The sequence below is a fragment of the Arvicola amphibius genome, chromosome 17 (assembly GCF_903992535.2).
Source record: "Arvicola amphibius chromosome 17, mArvAmp1.2, whole genome shotgun sequence".
NCBI classification, from domain to species: Eukaryota; Metazoa; Chordata; class Mammalia; order Rodentia; family Cricetidae; genus Arvicola; species Arvicola amphibius.
In genome coordinates this window covers 40783893-40805803 of record NC_052063.2, presented here as the reverse complement: position 1 = coordinate 40805803, position 21911 = coordinate 40783893, and the positions used below count along the sequence as shown (strand labels likewise).

The window sequence follows — 21911 nt, the reverse complement described above, 5'->3', positions numbered from 1 at the left end:
AAGTCAATGGCACTTGTAAAACTGAATATTCACTTAGCATCATGGTCTTCTCTCCCTGTATATTAATTATCAATAAAAAAATACATATGCTCACAAAGTCAAAATTAAAGGAGCAATTCATGGTTCTTAATAAAATGAATCTTACCATTACTAATTTTCAAAATATGGTATGGAGGCTGGAGACAGTTTAGTGGTCAGGAGCCCTAGTGGCTCTTGCAAAGAACCTTTATTCAATCCTAGCATTCACATGGAGGCTCACACCTGCCTGTGAATTCCAGTTCCAGGGAATCTGATACTTCCTTTTGGTTTCCATGAGTGCCAGGCGTACACAGGCATGCACACAGCCCAAACACCCACACAGATTAAAACATCAAAAGACAACAGTAATAATAAATTACTTTTAAATTGGCAGCACTATAAAAGGGCTCCCTAAACCATGAGGCAAAAGGGCAAAGTCCAGACCAAAACTAGTTAGGATCACGACATCCAAACAAACCACATCAGCTGAAGACAAACATTCGGCTAACACTGCTCTCACACAATTTTTAGCCAATACTGTCTGAAACATAAAGGTTGAAAAGTGCAACCTACTTTGCTTCTCTTTGGAAAATCCACCTTGTTATTCTGGAAACAGACTATATTACATGGCATTTCTCCCGGTATGAGTAAGTGAATACTATATAAGTGTTTTAAGTTCTAACAATGATAAACATTTTCAAAGTAAACGGAAATACTAGATTTTATAATAGTAAGATGACATTTGCTACAAATATTCTATTAGCAATCAATTACTATTTATGAAGAATTACATATAAAATCCTATGCTGTTTCTCTTTATTTACCTAATTTTAAAAGTACTATTTCAATCTTAAGGAGAACACTTTTTTAAATATAAAGACTTTAAAAAAATAGAGATCGGAAAAACTTACCTTCTCACAAATGATTCAAAAGCTTGAATACAGTATTCTCTTAATTCATCATCATCTACATTACAAAATTTTACCACCAAAGGAATTATCTTCTCAAGGTATTCACCTAAGAAAAGCATATTGTTTTTTAAAATCAAACACTTTTAAAAAATTTAAAAAACAATTTTAGGAGGGGTGGAAGAGATGGCTCAGAGGTTAAGAGCATTGCCTGCTCTTCCAAAGGTTCTGAGTTCAATTCCCAGCAACCACATGGTGGCTCACAACCATCTGTAATGGGGTCTGGTGCCCTCTTCTGGCCTGCAGGCACACACACAGACAGAATATTGTATACACAATAAACAAACAAATAAATAAATATTTTTTTAAAAAGTCCTAGGGTTTAAAAAAAATTAACAATTTTAGGGGGCCAGCCAGTGAGCAGGCTCAGAGGGTAAAGGTGCCTCCCGCACAGGCTGGGCCCGGCTCTGATCCCCATGTACAGGTGGACAGAGAGAACTGACTGCAGAGTTGCTCTCTGACCTCACATGAGCATTGAGTCACACACACACACACACACACACACACACACACACACACACACCATGCACAAACAAGTGGGGAAAAAAATCAACTTTGAAACATGTAAAAAGGTCTTACCTATCCTATGGCCAGCCTGCCTACTAATAGCAGCAATACATTGGATGTAGGTCCTTGTTGTTGACATGGAGTCATTTTTGGATAGCTCTGACAACAGATGCTCAATGAGGTCCACAAAGACGATATTCCCACAGCTCATTACTAGATGGCCAAGGGCAATGATGGTTCTTTTCCGCACTGCCAGTCGAGGGCTCGTCAGCTGGGGGAGCAGACAGCTCAGAATTGAAGGATGGAAATTTACAAGAAGTCCTCCTTGCCTAAAAAAAAAAAAGAGAGAGAGAGAGAAACAGATAGAAAAATAAATTCAACATGCCAGAGCACTGCTAGTATGTCTAGACTCCGAACTCAATGTATGGATTTGGGGTACAAATTAGGTTGAGACAAACGGAAACTCAGAGTAAAAGAAAAGCTAAATTTCCACTGCCACTATCGATGTATCTGAACCCCAGCTGTATTACCTGCTCCATAAACTATTGCTGGCAAACACCAAACAAGAGGCACAATGATCTTGTCACGTCCCTCCTTCACAGCATTTTATCTACTCAGTTGTGGTTGTTTTGAGTACTCACAACACCAAAAGCCCAGATGTCTCTTCACTTTCTCCCTTCTTTTCTGTCTACCTCATGCTCAGTTTTATTGGTTCATTTGCTCCCAATATTGTGTTTCCCAATCTCTCAACACACACAGACAGCTAAATTATATATTGCATATATATAAACCAAAGTATATATACTATCATGTACCAACAGTGCCAGTCTGCGAATCACACAGGGGACAAAAAGACTGTATGGGTTATCACTGCCTAACAATCAGCATACATTCCCGCCCAGCTCGCAGGCCTCCAGTCCACCAAGGACCCTGCTGCCTTTGTCTTCGCCATCCTTACCGGCATATTCTACACCTCTGCACAGCTCATTCCTCACATTCACCCATAAAAAGCTTCACTGAGCACAGTCCCACTTAGTCTTGGCTCCCTTGGCTTTTCGGCCATTTCCCTTCTCACCTCCTAGATAAAAGCATGAGAGCTGTGTGTAACAGGGCAATCATAGCCTCTCATTACATTATTTAATAAACGCACAATTTTCTCTATCAAAACCCTCAACTATTTTTATATTAAACCAAATTAGCCATAATACTAGTCACAAATAATGAATAACTAATAATTGTTAGAAACAAGGATACACTGAAACTGAAATGCCCTTTAAAGTTCGTTTTCTTAGAAGTGCCTTATTTATTCCTAAGCCTGCCTGCCACAAAAAGTAGGAAAGCAACAAGTGAATAAAATCCACCCCCGGTCGCACAAACATGCCGTGTAAACACGGTTGTTCAATTGCAGACTTGTGACTTCCACTAAAGCATCTCCTCATGTCAGCAGATTACTGAACATGAACACAATAACAAACCGCTAAAAATGTGCAATCACAAACTTAAGATTTTTCAGAATCGTGAAACATCTGTGATGTGTATTCGCCTACATTTCCTTTACCCCCAACCACCGAAATCTAGGCTAAGTTTTATTACAGTTGTAACACACGATACAAATAAATGGTGGGCACGTTTACCTGCTCAGCATATCTGCCATAATATCTAAGGCCTCCAGCTGGACAGAGACATCTTCCTGCTTTGCTATTGCGCTGGTGAGGCGGCCAGTAATCTTCTTACATACATTAGCAGCTAGTGCAGAGCCTAAAGGGGAGTAAATAAAAAATTCAAAAAAGTCAAATCTATCTGATATCTGTACTGGTTACCAAATATTCAACAGACTAACCTTGTTCAAGACATTTAAGAGAGCCCTGCTTAGGGAAAAAAAAAAAATGTGTAGTAATAGCTTATTAAACTTAACCAAGAATCAAAAATCTTAACTGTCAAGGGGTATGGGAAATGTAACAACTATCACTATTCACATTTTGCTGGGCAATTACTGAATCCTGGCTAGAAGCCTGTAGTGCTTGTGGCAAACAAATGTCTAGATTGAAATGTATCAAGGGTTTGCCACTCTTGAAGTCTTTCTAGCAACTGCCATTTATGTTCTGATGCAGTTGCACTGCAATTAAACAGTTTCTAAAAAGAAAAGAGTAACACGTTTAAGCTCCAATGTAGTTACTTCACATGGAGATGTTGCTCATGTACATGTAGACAGACACACACACACCACCTGCTTCAACATAAATACCCTACAGAACTGAGTCTATACATTTAAACTACATTTACTCAAAAGTTACATTTGTGTTTAAGAAAAATAAGGCTTCAAATTAGCTCTTTCCCTTGGAATGCAGGGAAGGTGTATCTCCATGTAGAAAGAAAATAAGAAAAAACATTCTTGCTTACCACTGGAAGCTGGAGGAAGTTCCCCAATTACTGTTTTAAGGCCAATACTGGAAATATCCCGAAGCTGCTCCTTCTCAGAAAGCATGTTTGTGCAGAGGGTGTCTACAATCGTCTCTACTTGGTATTCTTTGACTTTACTCACTAATGGGCCAAGACTGCAACAGAAAGGAAGTTCTTTTAGCAACTAGATAAAAACAAAAATAAACAGGAAAAGTAAGCACAAATAGAAATCTTGCCTAGTAAATGTCAATTTTAACCATGGATGTCTGTATCATAAATGATACATAAATAAAGATGAAGGGGAACTGATAGAACACCTGTAGTTGGTTCCCAATTTCCCCCCACTGATTTCCAGCAGAATAACAAGAAAATGAAGAAGATTTCCATCCTGCATGCTAACCCTTCAAGCACACAAACACAAGCAAACAAAAGCATTAATAGCTAGGGGTCTGCTCCCAACAAGCTTCAGCTGTAAGAAAAGTCCCATATGATGCTACATTGCTAACTGTGACTTTGTTACTGTTCTAGTTTCTTTTAATAGCCTGTCTAAATCCTAAAAGCACAATGAAAACCACTAGTCCTATTATATGCTCTCAAAGCACACTGCACATCTGTTTTATATAGTTGTGTTTCTATTACTCTTGCTGGTTGAACCTCTCCATGAGGATAGAAGTCCTTTCTGTATGTTCTGGAGTATATAGCAGGCATGTTTGGTATATGAATATTCATCAAGAAGTGACTGTTAGACAAGATTCCTGATAAAGAAGACATAAGCCCTAAAATAGAGGATTTACTATGAAGCTTATGCAGTAAGAAATTCATATAACTATGAAATATAAAAAGGCACTAACTATTTTACAGTTTCCAAAAACTTTCACATTCAATATTATTACTGGCAGACTTAAAGTACAATGTTTTTTGGTAGTAGGTTCTCAAGAGATAAACAGAAAGAAAAACTATTTCAAAACTCTCATTTTGGTAAACAATCCTAATCAAATACAAGGCTCACCAAAGTCATGAGACTTAGTCGGGAAAGGATGTTAAAATATAAACAAGGAAAAGAAAAAAAGACAACCATTTCTAATGGAGAAGACCAGAAACTAAAATAAATGGAATGCATACTGAAAGAAATAATGAAATGGAGGCTGGAGAGACGGCTTGACTAGTGAAGACCTTTCCTTAAGTCTGTGCACGCGTGCACGCGCACACACACACAGATGTGCACATACACAAAACATATACAACAAATTATATCCTCAAAAATAGTAAAGAGTACTATTCTGTAAATTTCTTAATGTTTGAAACAGAAAATTTAATTTCTATGTGTAGTTTTGCATTCAATTTGTTGTGGAAGCACATGTCATGTGGTCTCTGGATATTTACTGTGTACTGATGAAAACATCAAAATCCAAGGAAAAAACAAGTCCTCAACAGCATTCAGTGACAATCTGAACCATTCAGTGGACTTTCAGAAGGTACCCAGATCCTTAAGTAATCTAAAGGAGTGGGGTGGGTGGAAATCAAGCAGAAAAAAAGAAAAGCAACTTATACAAATCCAACTATATCAACATTTATAAAACATTAATAAAGACTCCCCTCATGCTATGAAACAGTCAAATATTAGGTGATAGCAATTAAACACGTGTATGCCTAATCACTGATAAAGATGACTCTGCTTCCATCTTCGCTGCATATCTTCGCTGGATAAACATGCAAAGCAAGCAGTAAGTTAAGAATTCCCTCACTCATGTCTCCTCCTGGGTTATTTTCCATTTCCTAATTTCCCCATCTGCTTTTTGGGTATAATTCCCACCTGTCCTTTTATTTAGGTGAATCTAATCTCTCCCTACTCCAGCAATCTTGCACTTATCACAACTAACTGCTGAGTTTGAATGAAGGCTTCCTTAATGTTTAAACACGTATCAATAGTTTCATCTTTAACAATATGCACTTTTAAAATGCATGCAAAGAAAACTGATATTACTAAAAAGAAACAACAAAACAGTATTAGAAATCTTAAGATCCCTCTCAGTCAACAGATTATTCAAACCAAACACCAGGCAAGATCTACCGCCAATAGTTGATGTGGGATTCCCCTCTATATGCTGTGATTACCATTAATGAATAAAGAAACTGCTATGGACCTACACAGGGCAGAACAAAGCTAGGAGGGAAAAACTAAACTGAATGCTGGGAGAAGGAACGAGGAGTGAGGTGAAGCCATGGAGCTGCCAATGGAGACAGACATGCTGAAACTTTGCTGGTAGGCCACAACCTTGTAGTGATGCACAGATTAATGGAGATGGGTTAAATTAAGATGTAAGTTAGCCAATAAGAAGCTAGAGCTAATGGGCCAAGCAGTGATTTAAATAATATAGTTTCTGTGTGATTATTTCAGGAGTCTGGGCAGCCAGGAAAACAAACAAGTGGCTTCCTATTACAAATTGGCAGTCCAATGTGGCCGACTAAATTCACATAAAACGTTAGAGGGCTTGGAAAGGAATTCTAGACACTAAAAAACAAAATTTAGACACATTTTATTAAAAATGGGCTTTGCCTGCTGGCGGTGTGCCACACAGCTCCTTTAACAGAAGTCTTACTGATTCAACTGTAACAGAAAAACAGCCGTGGATTCCTGGACTGCACAGTCAGCACGAACTCTTAACTCTTTCCAGAGTTCTGGTTATGGAGCATTTAAATGGGGTTTGTGAACAGACTGATACAATTTGTTTAATGGCAACAAAGATGCACTGTATGCATAAAAATGGGGCTGTGAGCATGGGTCCTGTTAAACAGACCTCTGCCCCACACCATGCTCAACTGGGTGGAGCCAAAAGACAAAGCAGCCCTAGTCGCTGTCCAACATTTTAAGAAGCACTCTTGGACAGAAAAGAACTGCAGAGGAGCAGTAAGACAAATTCAGACATAAAAGACCTCTAAAAGAGAAACAACATATAGTTATCCTCCTGGATATTGGAAGTAGACAAGATTGCCCGGCAAGCTAGAGCTAATGGGCAAAGCAGTGATTTAATTAATAGTTTCTGTGTCGTTATTTCAGGAATCTGGGCAGCCGGGAAATGAACAAGTGGCCAAGCAGTCTCCCAAAACAAATAGCTCCACTTAATAACGAGGATTTCAACAGATTCACCACTTAAGTGACTGTTAGGTACAAAACTCCAAGGATTTAACACAAATTCATGTAACTAACAGATATGAGAAACTGGCTCATACCTGAAAGATTGAGCACTAGTAGTAGCACGTGGGCTCTTCTCAGACATTCCTCCAGCTTCAGCATAATTATTTTAAACACAGAAATTGACAGTGATTAAAATGATAAGAGCTTTAAAAGAAACAATACAGTCTCAAGAAAGGGAAAAAATTAAGCTAGACGATGTGAGTTAGGTTAATGCAGACCTCCTATACACCACAGCACCAGCCCTCAGGAGGCCGGGACACACTACCACTGTCACCTGGAGAGGAGAGGCGTACTGGCCAGCGGGAGACGCTGCTACGTGGACATAACAGCTCCCCACTCACTTTAGACTCAGGACCAGGGTGGGAAGTTCCCGAACAACGACAATATAACAAGGGAACACTGCTGTAAGACTGATGGGTCGGTAGAGCACAAAAGACTAACACACACACTTTTGTACTCCATTGATTTCTTTTCAAAGATGCCAGGTAAATTCTAAACTCAATTCAGTAGGGGAAAGGAAGGTCTTTTCAACACACAGAACTTGCAACAGCTGCCCAACCATATGGGAAGAAGCCAACAGCTCCAACCTTACACTTTCCACAAAATCAGTTCCACACAGATCATAGAACAAAAAATAAAAACAAAAACCGCAACTAGGAGAAAATCTTTGTAAACCAAATCAAATATTTCTTAGGACCTGAACAATAGCCACAAAGCAGATACTTTATAAGTTAAATCAAAATAAACTCAAAAATTAAAATTAACAACCAAAAATCAAATTAAAAGATATTTACAAAATAAATGCAAAAATGGACTGATATAAAAATATATTTTAGGACAGGAGGGAGAGGGAATTGGGACTGGTATATAAAATAAGATTGTTTTAAAAATAAAAAAAGAATAAAAAACGTACTTTAAAAATCCTATAACTCGATAATAAAGATAAACCCAATTCTAAAAGCTAGAAAAGTCTGTAACTAAATAAATAGCCACACTCCGGCTAACCGGTACGCAAACTTACGATGAAACAGCTCCTAGAATGAGGCGCAGATCGTGAACTCACAGAGACTGAAGCAGCTATCATGGGGCCTGCAGCAGGGCTGTTGCATATATACTACAACTTTCAGTTTCGTTCTTTTATGGGACTCCTGAGTGGGTAAACTAGTGGGTCTTGGATTCTTGTGCCTTCTCCTGAGGCTCTGGTTGGCTTGGCCTGTCCAAGTTTGATATGATAGCTTTCTTTTCTGATTATTGTATTTTATATTGTAAAATAAAATAACCTTTTTACTTTTTTTTGAAAAATGGATCTATACACACTTGAGAAACCCTGATGATACTAAAATGACCACGAAGATCAGCTACAAGAGTGCACGGGTGTTAGAGACTATGGTCTGGTCTCGTATAGGCATACCCAAGAAGCAATTCACAGATGTAGGAATATGTAGTGAACAATTCTACTACTGGTCAGAACATGCGACTCATTTATGACCTCCATTTGTCTTGTGCTACTTCTCCTTTTCCACCTTGCTTCCTAAGGACAAGGAAGCTTTGCTACCCTCTGGAATTAAGACTCCATTCTGAACCTTCTTTTTTCCTTTTCTTCTTGCAGTGTAAATAACCCATAACTTTACTCTCCAAAGGACACTCCACTTGACATCTTCTAACCACACAGGTAATGTCTTTTCTTTTCTTTCTTTCTTTTTTTTTTTTGTGATGTCTTTTCTTTGTTAACATTTTTTTCATAAATATATCAAGATAAAACCAATAACTCCCTATTTTCCACCATAAAAATTCACCTCATAAAGAGTCTCATTCAATTTTCAAATAGGGCCCACACACCCCCCCAGAGAGAACTGAGAATGCAAACCTTCAACTTCAGCATAGTCAGTTTCAGATTCAGGAAGTGAAGCTAGACTTTGAACCCACTGTGGTCTGATTCTAACACCTATATTATAATTTTTTTTAGATTTATTTATTTTTACCTGTTGCTGATATTCTGAGTTATAGACATGGTTCAAATAAAGAGACACTGCAGAATGAATGAAGGCTTTCCAAAAGCAGCAGGGGGAATCAGACTCAATGGACTCGTGGGATATTCCTTTACACTGCAGAAGATACATCACTGTGATTGGTTTTATTACAAGGTACACAGCCAAGAGCTAGGCAGGAAGTACAGCAGGGAATTCTGGACAGAGAATGCTGGGAAGAAGAAGGAGTTGAGAGGAGACACCATGGACTCTTGAGCAAGCAACGTGGGCTTTATAAAGTAAAGGCAACTGTGTCACGTAAAACAATGTAGATTAGAAGATAGGGGTTAATTTAAGTCAAAAGAACTTCGTAGAAACAAGCCTGAGCTATAGGCTGAGAATTCATAGTTAATAGTAAGCTTCTGTCTTATTATTTGTGAGCTGAGGACTGATGAAAAATCTACCTACATGAACTGATCACGTGACTCAGAATGCCGACATTTAGCACCCCAATTTCAACACGAACATTTTATGTTCAGAGAGGTGAACAGTGGAAGAGAGACACTTCAGGATATGCTATGCATGGTTCAGAAGCAGGGGACTCAGTCTCTATGGACTGCACAACTAAGGAACTCCTTTTAGCAGGTTCTTCTTGTACACTAAAATCTCTTACCTGAACTAGGAGTTATCTTAAGGAAACACTTAAGGAAACACAGTCATCATAATAATTCCAGGTTTGCCAGGAATGTCTTATGTCTGAGGCTATGCTAAACTTCTGAAATTTCGAAGAAAGGGCAGCCCATAAATCTCAGATAACAATTACTGGTATTTACAAGAGATGATTTTAAGGCCTAAATGGCCATCCCTTCAGAATAAACGCCAGGCGCAATGGCCCCGTTAATATTCTACTACACTGTGTATGGGTGCTTGGCCTGCATGTACGTACCACGGAGGACAGAAGGTGTCGGAGCCCCTGGAACTGGAGTTAGAGAAGGTTGTGCACCACTATGTAGGTGCTAGGAATCGAGCCTGTGTCCTTTGAAAGAGGAGCCAGTGTTCTTAATGATTAAACAATTTCTCCAGCTCCTTCTAACACATTCGTATTCTTATAAAATGTTGTCTTGTAAGGATAGTAGGAAATAAACTAACTCACTACACAGAAAAAAGAAAAAAACAGCAACAGTGCTTAATATAAATTAATACTGTCAACATCAAATGGAAATTGGAATGGCTGAAACTGACAAGTACAAGATAAGAACTCACCTGCCCGCCTCTCCCAGCCCCATCCCACAGGGCTGACACAGGATATAGCACTTGCAACAACACTACCACTGAGGCCCTTCTCCCTTCTGTAAGTCCTAAGGTCACCACGTTAACACTTCTTGTCCTTTGGTTAAGTAAACCTGCACTCCAAGTCTTTCTAGAAATTCCTATGTCATCCAATGATTTCTCACCTTTTACAGGTTTTTCTTATAGACAGAAATCTAAATGACTAGGCAAAAACTAACTTGAAAGATTTATATAAATCCAGTAAGACAGTAATGGGACAAAGCTGTAAACTGATACTGACTGATGTACACAACGACACAGAATTTCATAGATGACACTGCCTTCTTTTATCCATTAGTGTCTAAGATTTAGCACCCACAAATGAAGCTGACTTACTAACTTGTTTATCGTTTGTGGCACTGAGTAAGAAGGGAGGTTCAAAAAGAATTTACTGAGAACTCAAAATTCTACACTCTAAGAATAATAAATACAACTGCCAACATCCTAACTAGTAAGAAGTGCTTATTAGAGGCACACTAAAAGACAACTGGAATTTCTGCGATTTCAAGCAGATTCTTGTAATCACATGATCACATCAACCTCACTCTGGTTTTAACTGTCTGCCTTTTACTTCCCCTCGCTTCTTTGTCTCCCTGCTCCCTTTTGTGAGAAAGGAGCTCTCTAACTCTTGCTAGTCTACCTCCTGTGACATCAGGCATGCACATGCAGTCTTTATTGCTTTAACTTTCTAAGATTTAAGTTTTGTTTTTCACCTCAACTAGAGTAGAACTTTCAAATGCAGACCAAAAAATCAAAACAAAACAAAAATGGGCAGCGATCACACAAAAAGCAGTGTTTCTTGATTTCTCACCATGCACTTCCTAGCAGTTGTATAATCACATGAAAGTCTACACTTACGAGTTAAGAGTCTGTAATGAAATATCCTGGATTAATCACATGCAAGCACAACAGTTACCAGCAACCTAAAAATTCTAAAAAAAAACTTTCTAGAAAAGGAAGGCAGCATCAGACTTCACTAGCAGTTTCAAGTGAGCAAGCAGGACCACGCACCACTTGACGGCCAGGTTCTGCACCTCCCCGTTCTTGTCCTCCAGCAGCTTCAGGATCATCTTCACCACCTTCCTCTCGCTGTCGTCGTCCAGCTTGATGGAATCCTTCTGCAGCTCTGTCATCAAGTCATTCGTAGCCATAAACCTAGTACAAATGGAAACAATTCTTAATCAAAACAATTTCATCAGGCAGTGGTAGCATACACCTTTAATCCTAGCACTTGGAAAGCAGAGGCAGGTGGATCTCTATGAGTTCAAAGCCAGCCTGACCTGCAGAGTTGAGTTCCAGGAAAGCCAGGGCTACACAGAGAAACCCTATCTCAAAACTCCTCACCCCATGAGGCAAACACTCATACACATAAAAATCAAAAAAATACAGAAACTTTTGAACCACAGACAAAGAAGGTTTAAAATCAAACAGACTGAAAAAAAAAAAACAGATCTATCACTTGATCTCAGATTTAATAAACAGGATGAATATTCAGCAAAGGGAAGTATAAAAAGTGTTAGATTTCCTTCCCCCATATAGGTTAACAAGGAAATTGTTTAAAATTAATGTCACTGGATATAGGTTGATCCCATGCAAATAAAGCATTAAGGGCTGTTTAAAGTCAAATGAACACTTCCCTAATTCCTGGCTCTCAACCATTAAAATAGTTCAACTGAAATAACAAATAGCTAATAGTCTTTTTCCTTTTGTTTGAACAAGACTCAGCAAAAAAAAAAAAAAAAAAAAAAAAAAAAAAAAAAGCTTTTTCACACAGAAATGCCGAGATCTACATTTAAACTGAAAAACATAACTATAATAGCAGTAATCTGGCAATGTGGTTAATAAGCTATGTGGTGAGGGCTTGCATGACAATTTAATGTAGTAAGTGACTAGTATAAGGTAATTTCAAGGATAATTCCAATAATTAGGAATCAATAACCATTTAACATCAATGTCAGTTTTAAACTGCGTAAAAGCACATAATTCAATTTTTATCAAGTTCCATAAAACTGCTAAAGAAAAACTCTTTTTACATCGAGGCAATAGGAGATAAATTAGGCACTTTTTGATGATCCTCCTATTATAAACTATAACAATAATAAAATCAAAGTTTTGATTAATATTCTGAAATGGGGAAATATATTAATGAAGGTATGCAAATGTCTTAGTCACTTTCCATCCCTATGAAGAGACACCATTACGAAAAAAAGCATTTAACTGGGGGCTGGCGTACAGTTTCAGGGGGTGAGTCCCTTATCAGGAAGGGAGCATGGTGGCATGCAGGCAGGCACTGAAGCAGTAACTGAGAGTTTGACTCTAATCCACAAGAGAGAAGGGAGACTGTGACTGGAATGGGCTTTTGCAGCCTCAAAGCTACTCAGGGTGACACAGCAAACAAGGCCTACTCCTCATATGTGAAGTACGTGGAAAATTATGACCTGAGATAAACACTACAAAGCAAAGCAAAATCTCATCAACAAAACTGCAGATGGAGAGATGGTTAAGTAGTTACAAATCCTAAGGAGCAGAGTTTGGATCCCAGCACTCACACTCAGCAGCTCACAACTGTTAACTCTACTTCCATGGGATCTGATTCCTTCTTCTGGCCTCTACAGGACACCCCATTCCAAGATGCTAACATGCTAACACACAATACCCTGATAAGATGCACAGCAAACAGGAACAGGGGCTCCAAATCAGGGAAAAGTGAGGTACGATGAGAAGACACAATTATCCTGGGAAGAGGAAACAGCTGGTGCCAGGAAAGCAGGGGCTGGGGATTAATGAGCCCTGCAGACTGTACCAGGACTTCGGGCTTAGATTAGGAGCACCAGGAAGCTACCAAATACACGTGGGGCAGAGTTAGGCTGAGAAATGACTAGACTTCCCTTCCAGAGAACCATTTCAACACTTCATTCAGAAAGTCACTCACTGGTTGACTGGACTAGAGGCACGTTAGGAAAGCCACCAAAGCGTAAGACAACGCAGACTAAGTGACTAACAAATGGGCAACGGTAACACAGTCAATCTTTATTACTCAAGGCCTACATCTGTCAACTGACTTGTTAAAAAATGAGTAAGCCCAACTCAAATCTTCCCCTTTGAAACCACATGCCCACAGCTGCAAGGTGATAACAAATTCCAGTCCTCCAAAACACACTCTTTATTGCAGTGGGGCTCTGCCTTCTGGTTCCAACCTCATACCATAGGGAACTAATCCTCTGCGGGGTTATTTAGCACTCTGTGATCCACATTTATACTTTCTGCTGATGGTTTGCTGCCTAACGTGGCCCCATGCATAATCTGAAGAATTGTCTAGCATTCCCACATACAAAGGGCTGTGGCGTGCCTTCCGTAAAAACCATATGTTAAATAAGCTTCACTCATGCTTAATCGACCATATTAAATAAAGTGCTTTTAAATGCAAATAGACATAAAACAAATTAACATATCAACTAATAAAAATGCAGGAGTCGGGAATTACAGGAATCAAACTTCATAATATCCTTAAAAGCAATCAATGATTCGGGGTTCAATATCTGCTAATTCAGATTTGAATTTTCCAGAAAAAAATTGCTACAAACAATAAAGGCCAACTCCTTGTACTTGAATTTAAGGGGTAAAATGAACAGTATTTTTAGAATATTACATACAGGAACAGAGAGTAAAGAAAAAGACAGGTGTAGAAGGAGCTGCGAGCAGGCCTGCTTTTCATCCCGCCCGGCTCCTGCATAGCTAGTTTAGCCCCGGAAATAACAACACACAAACTGTATTCATTTAAACATTGCCTGGCCTATTAGTTTTAGCTTCTTATTAGCTAATTTTCATATCTTGCTTTAACCCATATTTAGTAATGTGTGTAGCACCATGAGGTGGTGTCTTACTGGGAAAGATTTAACATGTCTGACCTGGCGTCTGGCTCCATGGCGTCTATCCCAGAGAGGAGAGACATGGCGACTGCCTGAAGCGTCTGCCTAACTTCCCTTCTTCCCAGCATTCTGTTCTGTCTACTCCACCCACCTAAGGGCTGGCCTATCAAATGGGCCAAGCCAGTTTCTTTATTAACCAATAAAATCAACACAAACAGAAGACTCTCCCACATCAGACAGGGATTACAGACAGGGACAGAGCTAGAAGAAAGAAGTGAGAAAAGACAGACCTTGGTCCTGTCTCAAAGTGATGTGCCAGACTTTGTTGACTCCCCATAGGAAACCTTACCCTTTCTGAGTGGTGGATGGTGGGGGTGGAGGGAGCAGGAAAAGGGGAGGGAGTGGAACTGGGATTGGTATGTAAAATGAGAAAAGATTGTTTTAAAAAAATATTAAGCAAAAAAATTTTTCTTTTTCAAATCAAGAGATTAAAGCACTCATCTCACCCCACGACGACAAGGAAGTCGCCCTGGTTTAACTACAAACTGTACTGACTGTGTATGCCTCTAATCTTAAGCAACAGAAGTGAGCAGATATGAGGACATGAACATCACAGATTAATGTTCTATGGTTCAACTTTGCTACTAGCCAGAAGTAGAGGCTGAAAAAATTAAAAAACAAACAAAACGCAGTAGTCCATGCTACTAACCCCAGCACTCAGGAGGCAGAGGCAGGTGGATCTTTCTTTATGAATTCAAGGTCAGACTGGTCTACAGAGCAAGATTCAGGACAGGTTCCTGAGCGAGGGAGGGAGGGAGAGAGGGAGGGAAGGAAGGAAGGAAGGAAGGAAGGAAGGAAGGAAGGAAGGAAGGAAGGAAGGAAGGAAACTAATCTGAGGCCCACACCCAAATCTCAGTTACTACAAACTGATGAGATGCTCCCATCTAAAGCATATTATTTCCTTGAACTTAAACAAGAACATCCAGTGTAGAGAAGGTTCTAAGAACAAAAACTATCATTTATCCCCCTTCTTGTTAAAGGAGTGAACACTTGCTAGTGATCCACTGTTTAGGTATGTTCTCTCCAAAAGATTATTGAGACACAATCATGACTTTCTGACAAGATCCACTTTAAACAAAACTGCTTCCTTACGCCCTTCTAAACACACCTCAAACAGGTTCCTTCCAACAGCCTCTTACTGAGACAGTCACAACTTTTGGAGATATCAAATGACATCAGGGATGCCACTTAAGAAAAATCCAAGTGCGCTAACAATGCTTAAATGCAACACAGACGCACACACTAAAATCTATTACATGGGGAAGACTGTAAGGGATGTTTAATAAGCTGAGATACTAGCTAAGGGCTTTGGAGTTTTTCTTGTCACCAATCAGAATTAAGAAGGGAGTAAAAAAAAAGAACCAGAGATGATTTTTAGGGAAAATTCTAACTGACAGAGTTATCAGAAGGGACTAAGACCAGGAGACTAACTGGGAAGTCTGAAGTCTTTACTAGAAGAAGGCTGGAAAAAGAGTTGCATCCAGGTGCTCTTCTACTTGGCAATTTCCAGCAAACATTAATTTAATAAGCTAAGCTGGGGACAAAGGAGATTTAATATGGAACAGGGAGATAAAATACTCACTGCTAAATTCAGCCTACTATGCAATTCTAAGGTGGACCCAATCTGCAGGCAAGATGCCTTACTCACACAGTCAGCAAGTATTGAAGAACTCAGTTGAAGCTCTTCAGATAGTTACAAGACGGAATCCAGACCCTACACACCTGACTTACTCTTGCTGAGAGCTTCCTGGGGAGAAAATTTATTTATTTCAGGTAAATTCAGCACAGAGGAGCAGAAGTGACGCTAGAAAGTGGCAGCTGTGTTGTGCAATGAGTTAATTTTCCCCACCTCCCCTCATACATAAACACAACTTGACTTTTAACTACAGCAGAAATCTACGTGACTTGGCCAGAATGCACCATTCAGCAATTATCGTTCAAATATTTTATGCACAAACCACCTTTTCCTGCTGCATCTCCTAGAGCTATGAGTAAGCCTGGAATTATCTATCTTCACAGACAAGTTCCTTCTGTGACATTTCTTTCTCTCCCTTTGCAGTGCTGAACTCTCACTGCTGCTGATCTGTCTGCCCACATTGGCTTCAGGGATATCAAGCAAGCTGTAACCACCATCTGCCTTAGAGTTCGCACAAAGTATCCCAAGTTACCTTTTAATCACCACAAACGTCTTTTTAAAGCTGCTCAAGAAAAGCAATGGAGATGGTGATGCTTATGCTTCTTTCTATGTCAATGTGCAAACTCACACTTGCAGCTCAAAGTCTCAACAAACTCTCCAACTCCCTTCCCACTGTGATTTCTTTACAGACTTAGATTTTTACTAATTTTCCAAAGGAAAGCATCCGCTAATATTCAAAGCAAAAATAAACTTTGTAACAAACTATCAACATCATAAAAGATTGTATCAAGCAGCGTGGAATTGTTTTACAAGGGTTTCTTGAGATCTCTCAAAATTCTTGCATGCCTTTTTCCTTCCATGCAATTCAAGTACTACAAGTTCTTGCGGAAGCCAGCTGTCCAATGAACTGAGTAAGAGTAGAAAAGTTAAGACCAGATCTCTGAACAGACAGCTCCAAGGTTAAAGAGTACTGCTGCTCTCAGAACTTGGGTGCACTTCCCAGCACTTAACATAATGGCTCACAAACATCCAGAACTCCAGTTCCTGGGATCCAGTGTCCTCTTCTGACCCAAGAGTCCCAGGCACATACATGGTGCATATACATACATATGGGCAGAAGATTCATACACACAAAGTAAAATAACAGTTATTTTAAAAAATCAGGTTCTTATTCTTAAGGACTCTGTGGAACCAATGACTGTCCAGTTATAGGACAAAATCATCTTCTCCCTTTCCCCCAATGTTTTGTGCTATGTGTTCTCATACTTTTCTCTATCAAGAACTTTATCATCAAGACCTCACTAAGATCACTACAGACATGGCATGTCCTTGCTTTAATCCTCTGTTACTTCTTACCAGACACCTACATAATGCAGAGATTACATACCTCTACAGTAAAGTTTTAACCATCCAAAAGTAGATTTAGCGGGGATAAACAATGGAGCCCACTTCTCAAAACTCTGCTAAAGGAATTAAGCTATCTTCCAGAACAAAATATTCCATGAACCTAGTTTTAGAAGCAACTGAAATTTAAAACTTGAATCAGAATGCCCATAATTTAAAAGCCCAAGAACTAATACAGAACCAGGCACTCACAAATAAAGAGAAATTCCAGCTTTACTAGGTGACTTCCAGCAAATCCTTATTCAGTCAATCCCAGTTTCTGAAAAAGGTTGTTATTATCCACTTTACCAGAAACAAGGATAAATAAAATCAAGTGGATAAAGCTTCTAAGTTATCACAACCACCAAATATCTACTATTAATATTCATAAAGGAGGACTCAGCGTTCATCTACCCTAAAGCTTTCCTTGTTATCTATAGAATCTGCTGACTGCTACTCTATCTGCTCATTTGTACTCTGGTTCTTGAACACACCTCTAAGGGTCTATGAACCCAAGTAACTAGTTTATATTGATATAAAGGTCTTTTGGGGGAGGGGTGTCTGAGCACACTTAAGTGGGTTTTTGGGGGGGGCGCAATAAGTAGTGAGAACTGCTCTAAGGTACACTGGCAATGAGTGATGTCCTTCCATTTTTCTTATAAAGGGTTACTTGAATTAGCAATCATTTTAAAAATCATCTTTCCCCAAATCAGAGTAGGTGACAGGCACTACCCATCCCAGACACTGGGACACGCAAATGTCCCCTCATTAGCGTCCAAGTTCCTATTTCACCTCTTATGCTTGCTTTATCCGCAACACTAGTACCAACCTTCAAAACACTGAAATTAAAGACATAGGATTTTTTTTTAAAAAAATGAGCCTACAATTTAAATTCCACAAATGGATCTTTTAAAATATCCTACAGTTTATGCTCATGTTGTTTACCTTTTCTGCACTGCTGTCTGAAAAGAGCTATCCTTGAAAGTTTGTAACCACACACCCTGAAGGCTTTTGGAAGTGAAAACTGAATCTTAAGTCAGATGGATTTCCCAAGACCTCACAATTTATAGTTAAGAACCTCACAGGACTGGAACCCAGACCTGGTAAGCCATGAGAACACAGCTTTTCTTCCTTCTAGAAACATTGTCTTCCTTCCTTACGAGCATGTCTAAGCTGTTGACACTGTGATACGACATTGTCACTGACTTCATCCTAGAGAGTCGCACAACAGTTTTATCTATAAAACCTCAAAACCTCAGAATAGCTCACCTCACAGTTCTGTTGGGCCAAAACCTATAGCTGTCCTGGAACTCGAAGGTACCAGGGCTTTCTACAAGGCGGGCATTACATAATGCTGCTTAGCCTGCCTTCAAATCTTCTGCTAATTAAGTATTTAAAAATATTTAGCCACAAACCTTGGTACTTACCGAAACAACTAAACTTCTAATGAGAACCAAGCATGACCCTAAAAAGCTAGGTGTTTACATTAATGAGAATATAAAAAACTCTCCAAAAAAGACTTGGGCTCAATGTGTCAACCTTCAAAAATACTCCATATTACTGTATAGAGAGCTTCAGCCCCGAAGATATGTTAAGAAAATGGTTAGAATTTAGTTTAAAAAGGAAAAAAGTCCTTAAAAAAGAGTTAAGAGCTGGGTAGTGGTGGCACAAGTCTTTAATCCTATCACTGGGAGGCAGAGGCAGGTGGATTTCTGTGAGTTCTAGGTCAGCGTCTATAGAGCAAAGTGCAGGACAGCCAGGGCTGTTGCAGAGAAAGCTAGTCTCAACCCCCCCCCCCCCCAAGAGTCCAAAACAAAACAAAACTGTAATATTGTTAAATTAAAGGAAGCTGTTGTTACTAAAGAAAACATCCATCAAATTCTAGAACTATGGCCAATAGTTTTGTCAATGTTTTGATTCACTCCAATCTAAATGCAGAAAATTGGTGAAGCTTTTTTCTCTCATAGCAGTTTTGTTTTCAAAACAAAAGAAAAATCCAAGTATGCACACATCTTTCACAGAAAATTACTTAAGCCAATAGTTGCAGGCTCTGAAGTCTTTCAAAACATATTCATCCATGAGCCTGCAAATTAACAAAATTATATGATCCTAGCAAAAAAACTGCCTTTAAGCAAAGAGAATCAGAGGACGGAACCACACACACACACACACACACCCTCAGAATTGGGTTTGCATGTGTGTTTCATTCATTCATTTAAATCTCAAGACTTCAAAAGTGAACAAGCAAAGATCCAGAAGTAACCAAAGTCATTCTGATCCTAAACAGTCCAAGAACAAGACCTTCAATCTTCAATTTGTGTCCTAGAAACAAACAAATCTAAAAATTCAAAATGCTTCAACGCACTGGCTGCTTCAACACGTCGCTCTCTCTTTTCCCCAAATCAAATCACAACACTGAAATCTTCGGGAAATCTTTATTTTTTTCAAATGGAAATTTAAGACTTAGATCTCAAAGTAGAAAAGGAAAAAAAATTAAGGTATTAGTGGTTTTGGGTCACAGAACCGACCCGGTAGGTCACTGACCACTTTAATGACTTCATCTAGGAACAAAGGCATTACTTTCCCCAGGGTTCTCCTTTCACTGATTGGAAAATTGTCCCTGATAGGATTTGGACAAATCTTCGGGTGTTAAAACAGCTCACACAGTAAAACCCAAGCTCCTAGGCTCGTTTCAACCAAAGACTATTTTTTTCTTTTTAAAAATCCATAAAACTATACCTCCCAAAGCATTGCAGACGAAAGTTACGTATCAATGTATTAGTTTTCTCTTTTCTTTTTGACAGAGGGCTTGCTTGTTTATTTGTGAAGGAATAGTAATCAGGAAAGCCGGAACAATCAGTGTAGCAGTGGAAAAAAAAAAAAAAACAGACTAAGCTAATCCGTAAAACTAACACCTTCAAGTGCACCGGAAAGAAGAACCCATAGTCCAGGTCTCCCAGAACACAACTCCATGATTAAACTTCACGGCTCACCAGCCCCTCTTTCCAAGAAGACTCGTTTGCCTGGCAAGGGTCTCAGCAACTCAGCCCTCTGGCCATGATTTTGTATGAGACTGAAACCAGGCGATCCTGAATGGGGTTTCACCTGACCTGGGAAAGTGACAGCGATGCTGGCGGGAAAAATCCTGCAGGCCAAGTTTTGTTCCCCCCCCCCCTTCCCCGGCTCCCCTCCCTCTTCTTCCCACCTTCTCAAACAAGAATATCCGAAGGGGAAAAAAAAAAAAGTATATAATCCAATCAGCGGAAGCCTCAAAAAAAAATAAATAAAGTTGATCGCTGCACCCATTCCCATCCGCGGGAAAAGAAGGCGGCTGCTGCGTGGCTGGTGAGCAGCGGCTCGGCCCCGGCGGCCGGGGACTAGGCCTGGCCGCTCGCCTCCCGCCCGGAGAGGGTGCCTTCGGCCCACCGCGTTACCTGGGACGCTAGCATCGTGTCCCTAGGGGTGGACAATGGATGCGATAGGGACGCCGAAGGGACCGGGGGCCACAGCGGACAACGGCCTGGAGGAAAGATGGGGGAGGGGGTGGCTGGAGACCCGCCGGACCGAGGGGTGGGGCCGGGCCTGCTGCGAGGCCCGGGCGGCGGCGGCGGCGGCGGCTGTCCCCCCCCCCCCCCACCCAAGTCCCCGAGGCGGCGTGAGGGTCGGATTTCAGTCTCACCTAAAGTCCTTGTCGCTGGATGTCATTTTTTCCAGCAGGTTGGAAATGTGGTACGACGCGCTCGCCATGTTGCCGGCCTCGATGCCGCCTGCTGGCTCGGTGGCTGCTGGGGCCCGCGGCCGGGGCTCCTCCTCTCGTTGGCGGCGGCGGCGGCGCTCGCTTCCAGGGTCGCAGCGCGACGCGGACCGGGGAAGGCGCTCGACGACACGACGTGCGGAGCCCGGGCAGACGGGGCTGGGGGGTGCCGGTCCCGGGGAGGGGGGGGCGGGGGCAGGGCGAGAGACTGGCGGGGACGGGCTAACGACGGAGCTGCTCGCGGAGCGACGAGCTCATGGGCGGCGGGACGGGCGGCTGGGCCTCGCCGGGAAGCCAGACACTCGCGATCGGGGCCGTCTCGCTCCCCAGGGCCGGAGGCCAAAGCCCGCCTCCTTCGCGGGGAGGGCGGGGGCGGCCGACGCGGGGCGCTGCGGGAGGCGGGGGCGGAGGTCACCGAGGCGGGCCCGAGCACTCTGCGCAGGCGCCGCTCCGAGAGCCGCTCCCGTTGGTGGCGTCCGATGTCAGTCTCCGCGCGGACCGCCTTTCGGGGGGGGGGGAAAGGACAACGCCTCTAGGGCCTGGTCTCGCGAGACCTTAGAGCGACGGTTGAAGGACGGGCCGGGAGCCTAACAGGCCGTAATGCTCCTGCAGTAGCTTGCGTGCTCTTCCCCGGAGGACATTGAGAGGAGAGGAAATGACTTATGTGTTTTAAGGCGCTGGAGGCTCGTGAGTGGTGATGCCTACGGTTGACCTGGAGGCCAACGGGAGCACTGTAAAAATGAGCTTTCCTTCCGATCGGTACGCGTGGCCGACCCTGCGCCCTCATAACCATGCTGTGTGATTGCCACGTGAAAACCACAATT

General features: G+C 41.1%; 1 protein-coding gene across 1 annotated transcript in view; it reads right to left on the bottom strand.

Moving 5' to 3' along the window:
* Cand1 (cullin associated and neddylation dissociated 1) overlaps positions 1–21269 on the bottom strand; it is a 37124-nt gene extending 15855 nt beyond the window's left edge. The window contains 6 exon segments of the mRNA XM_038314539.2: positions 930–1035; positions 1566–1822; positions 3128–3251; positions 3894–4048; positions 11397–11540; positions 21013–21269. Of these exon segments, the coding sequence (XP_038170467.1) occupies positions 930–1035; positions 1566–1822; positions 3128–3251; positions 3894–4048; positions 11397–11540; positions 21013–21080 (854 nt within the window). The 5' untranslated portion in view covers positions 21081–21269.
* Positions 21270–21911: the final 642 nt, after the last annotated feature.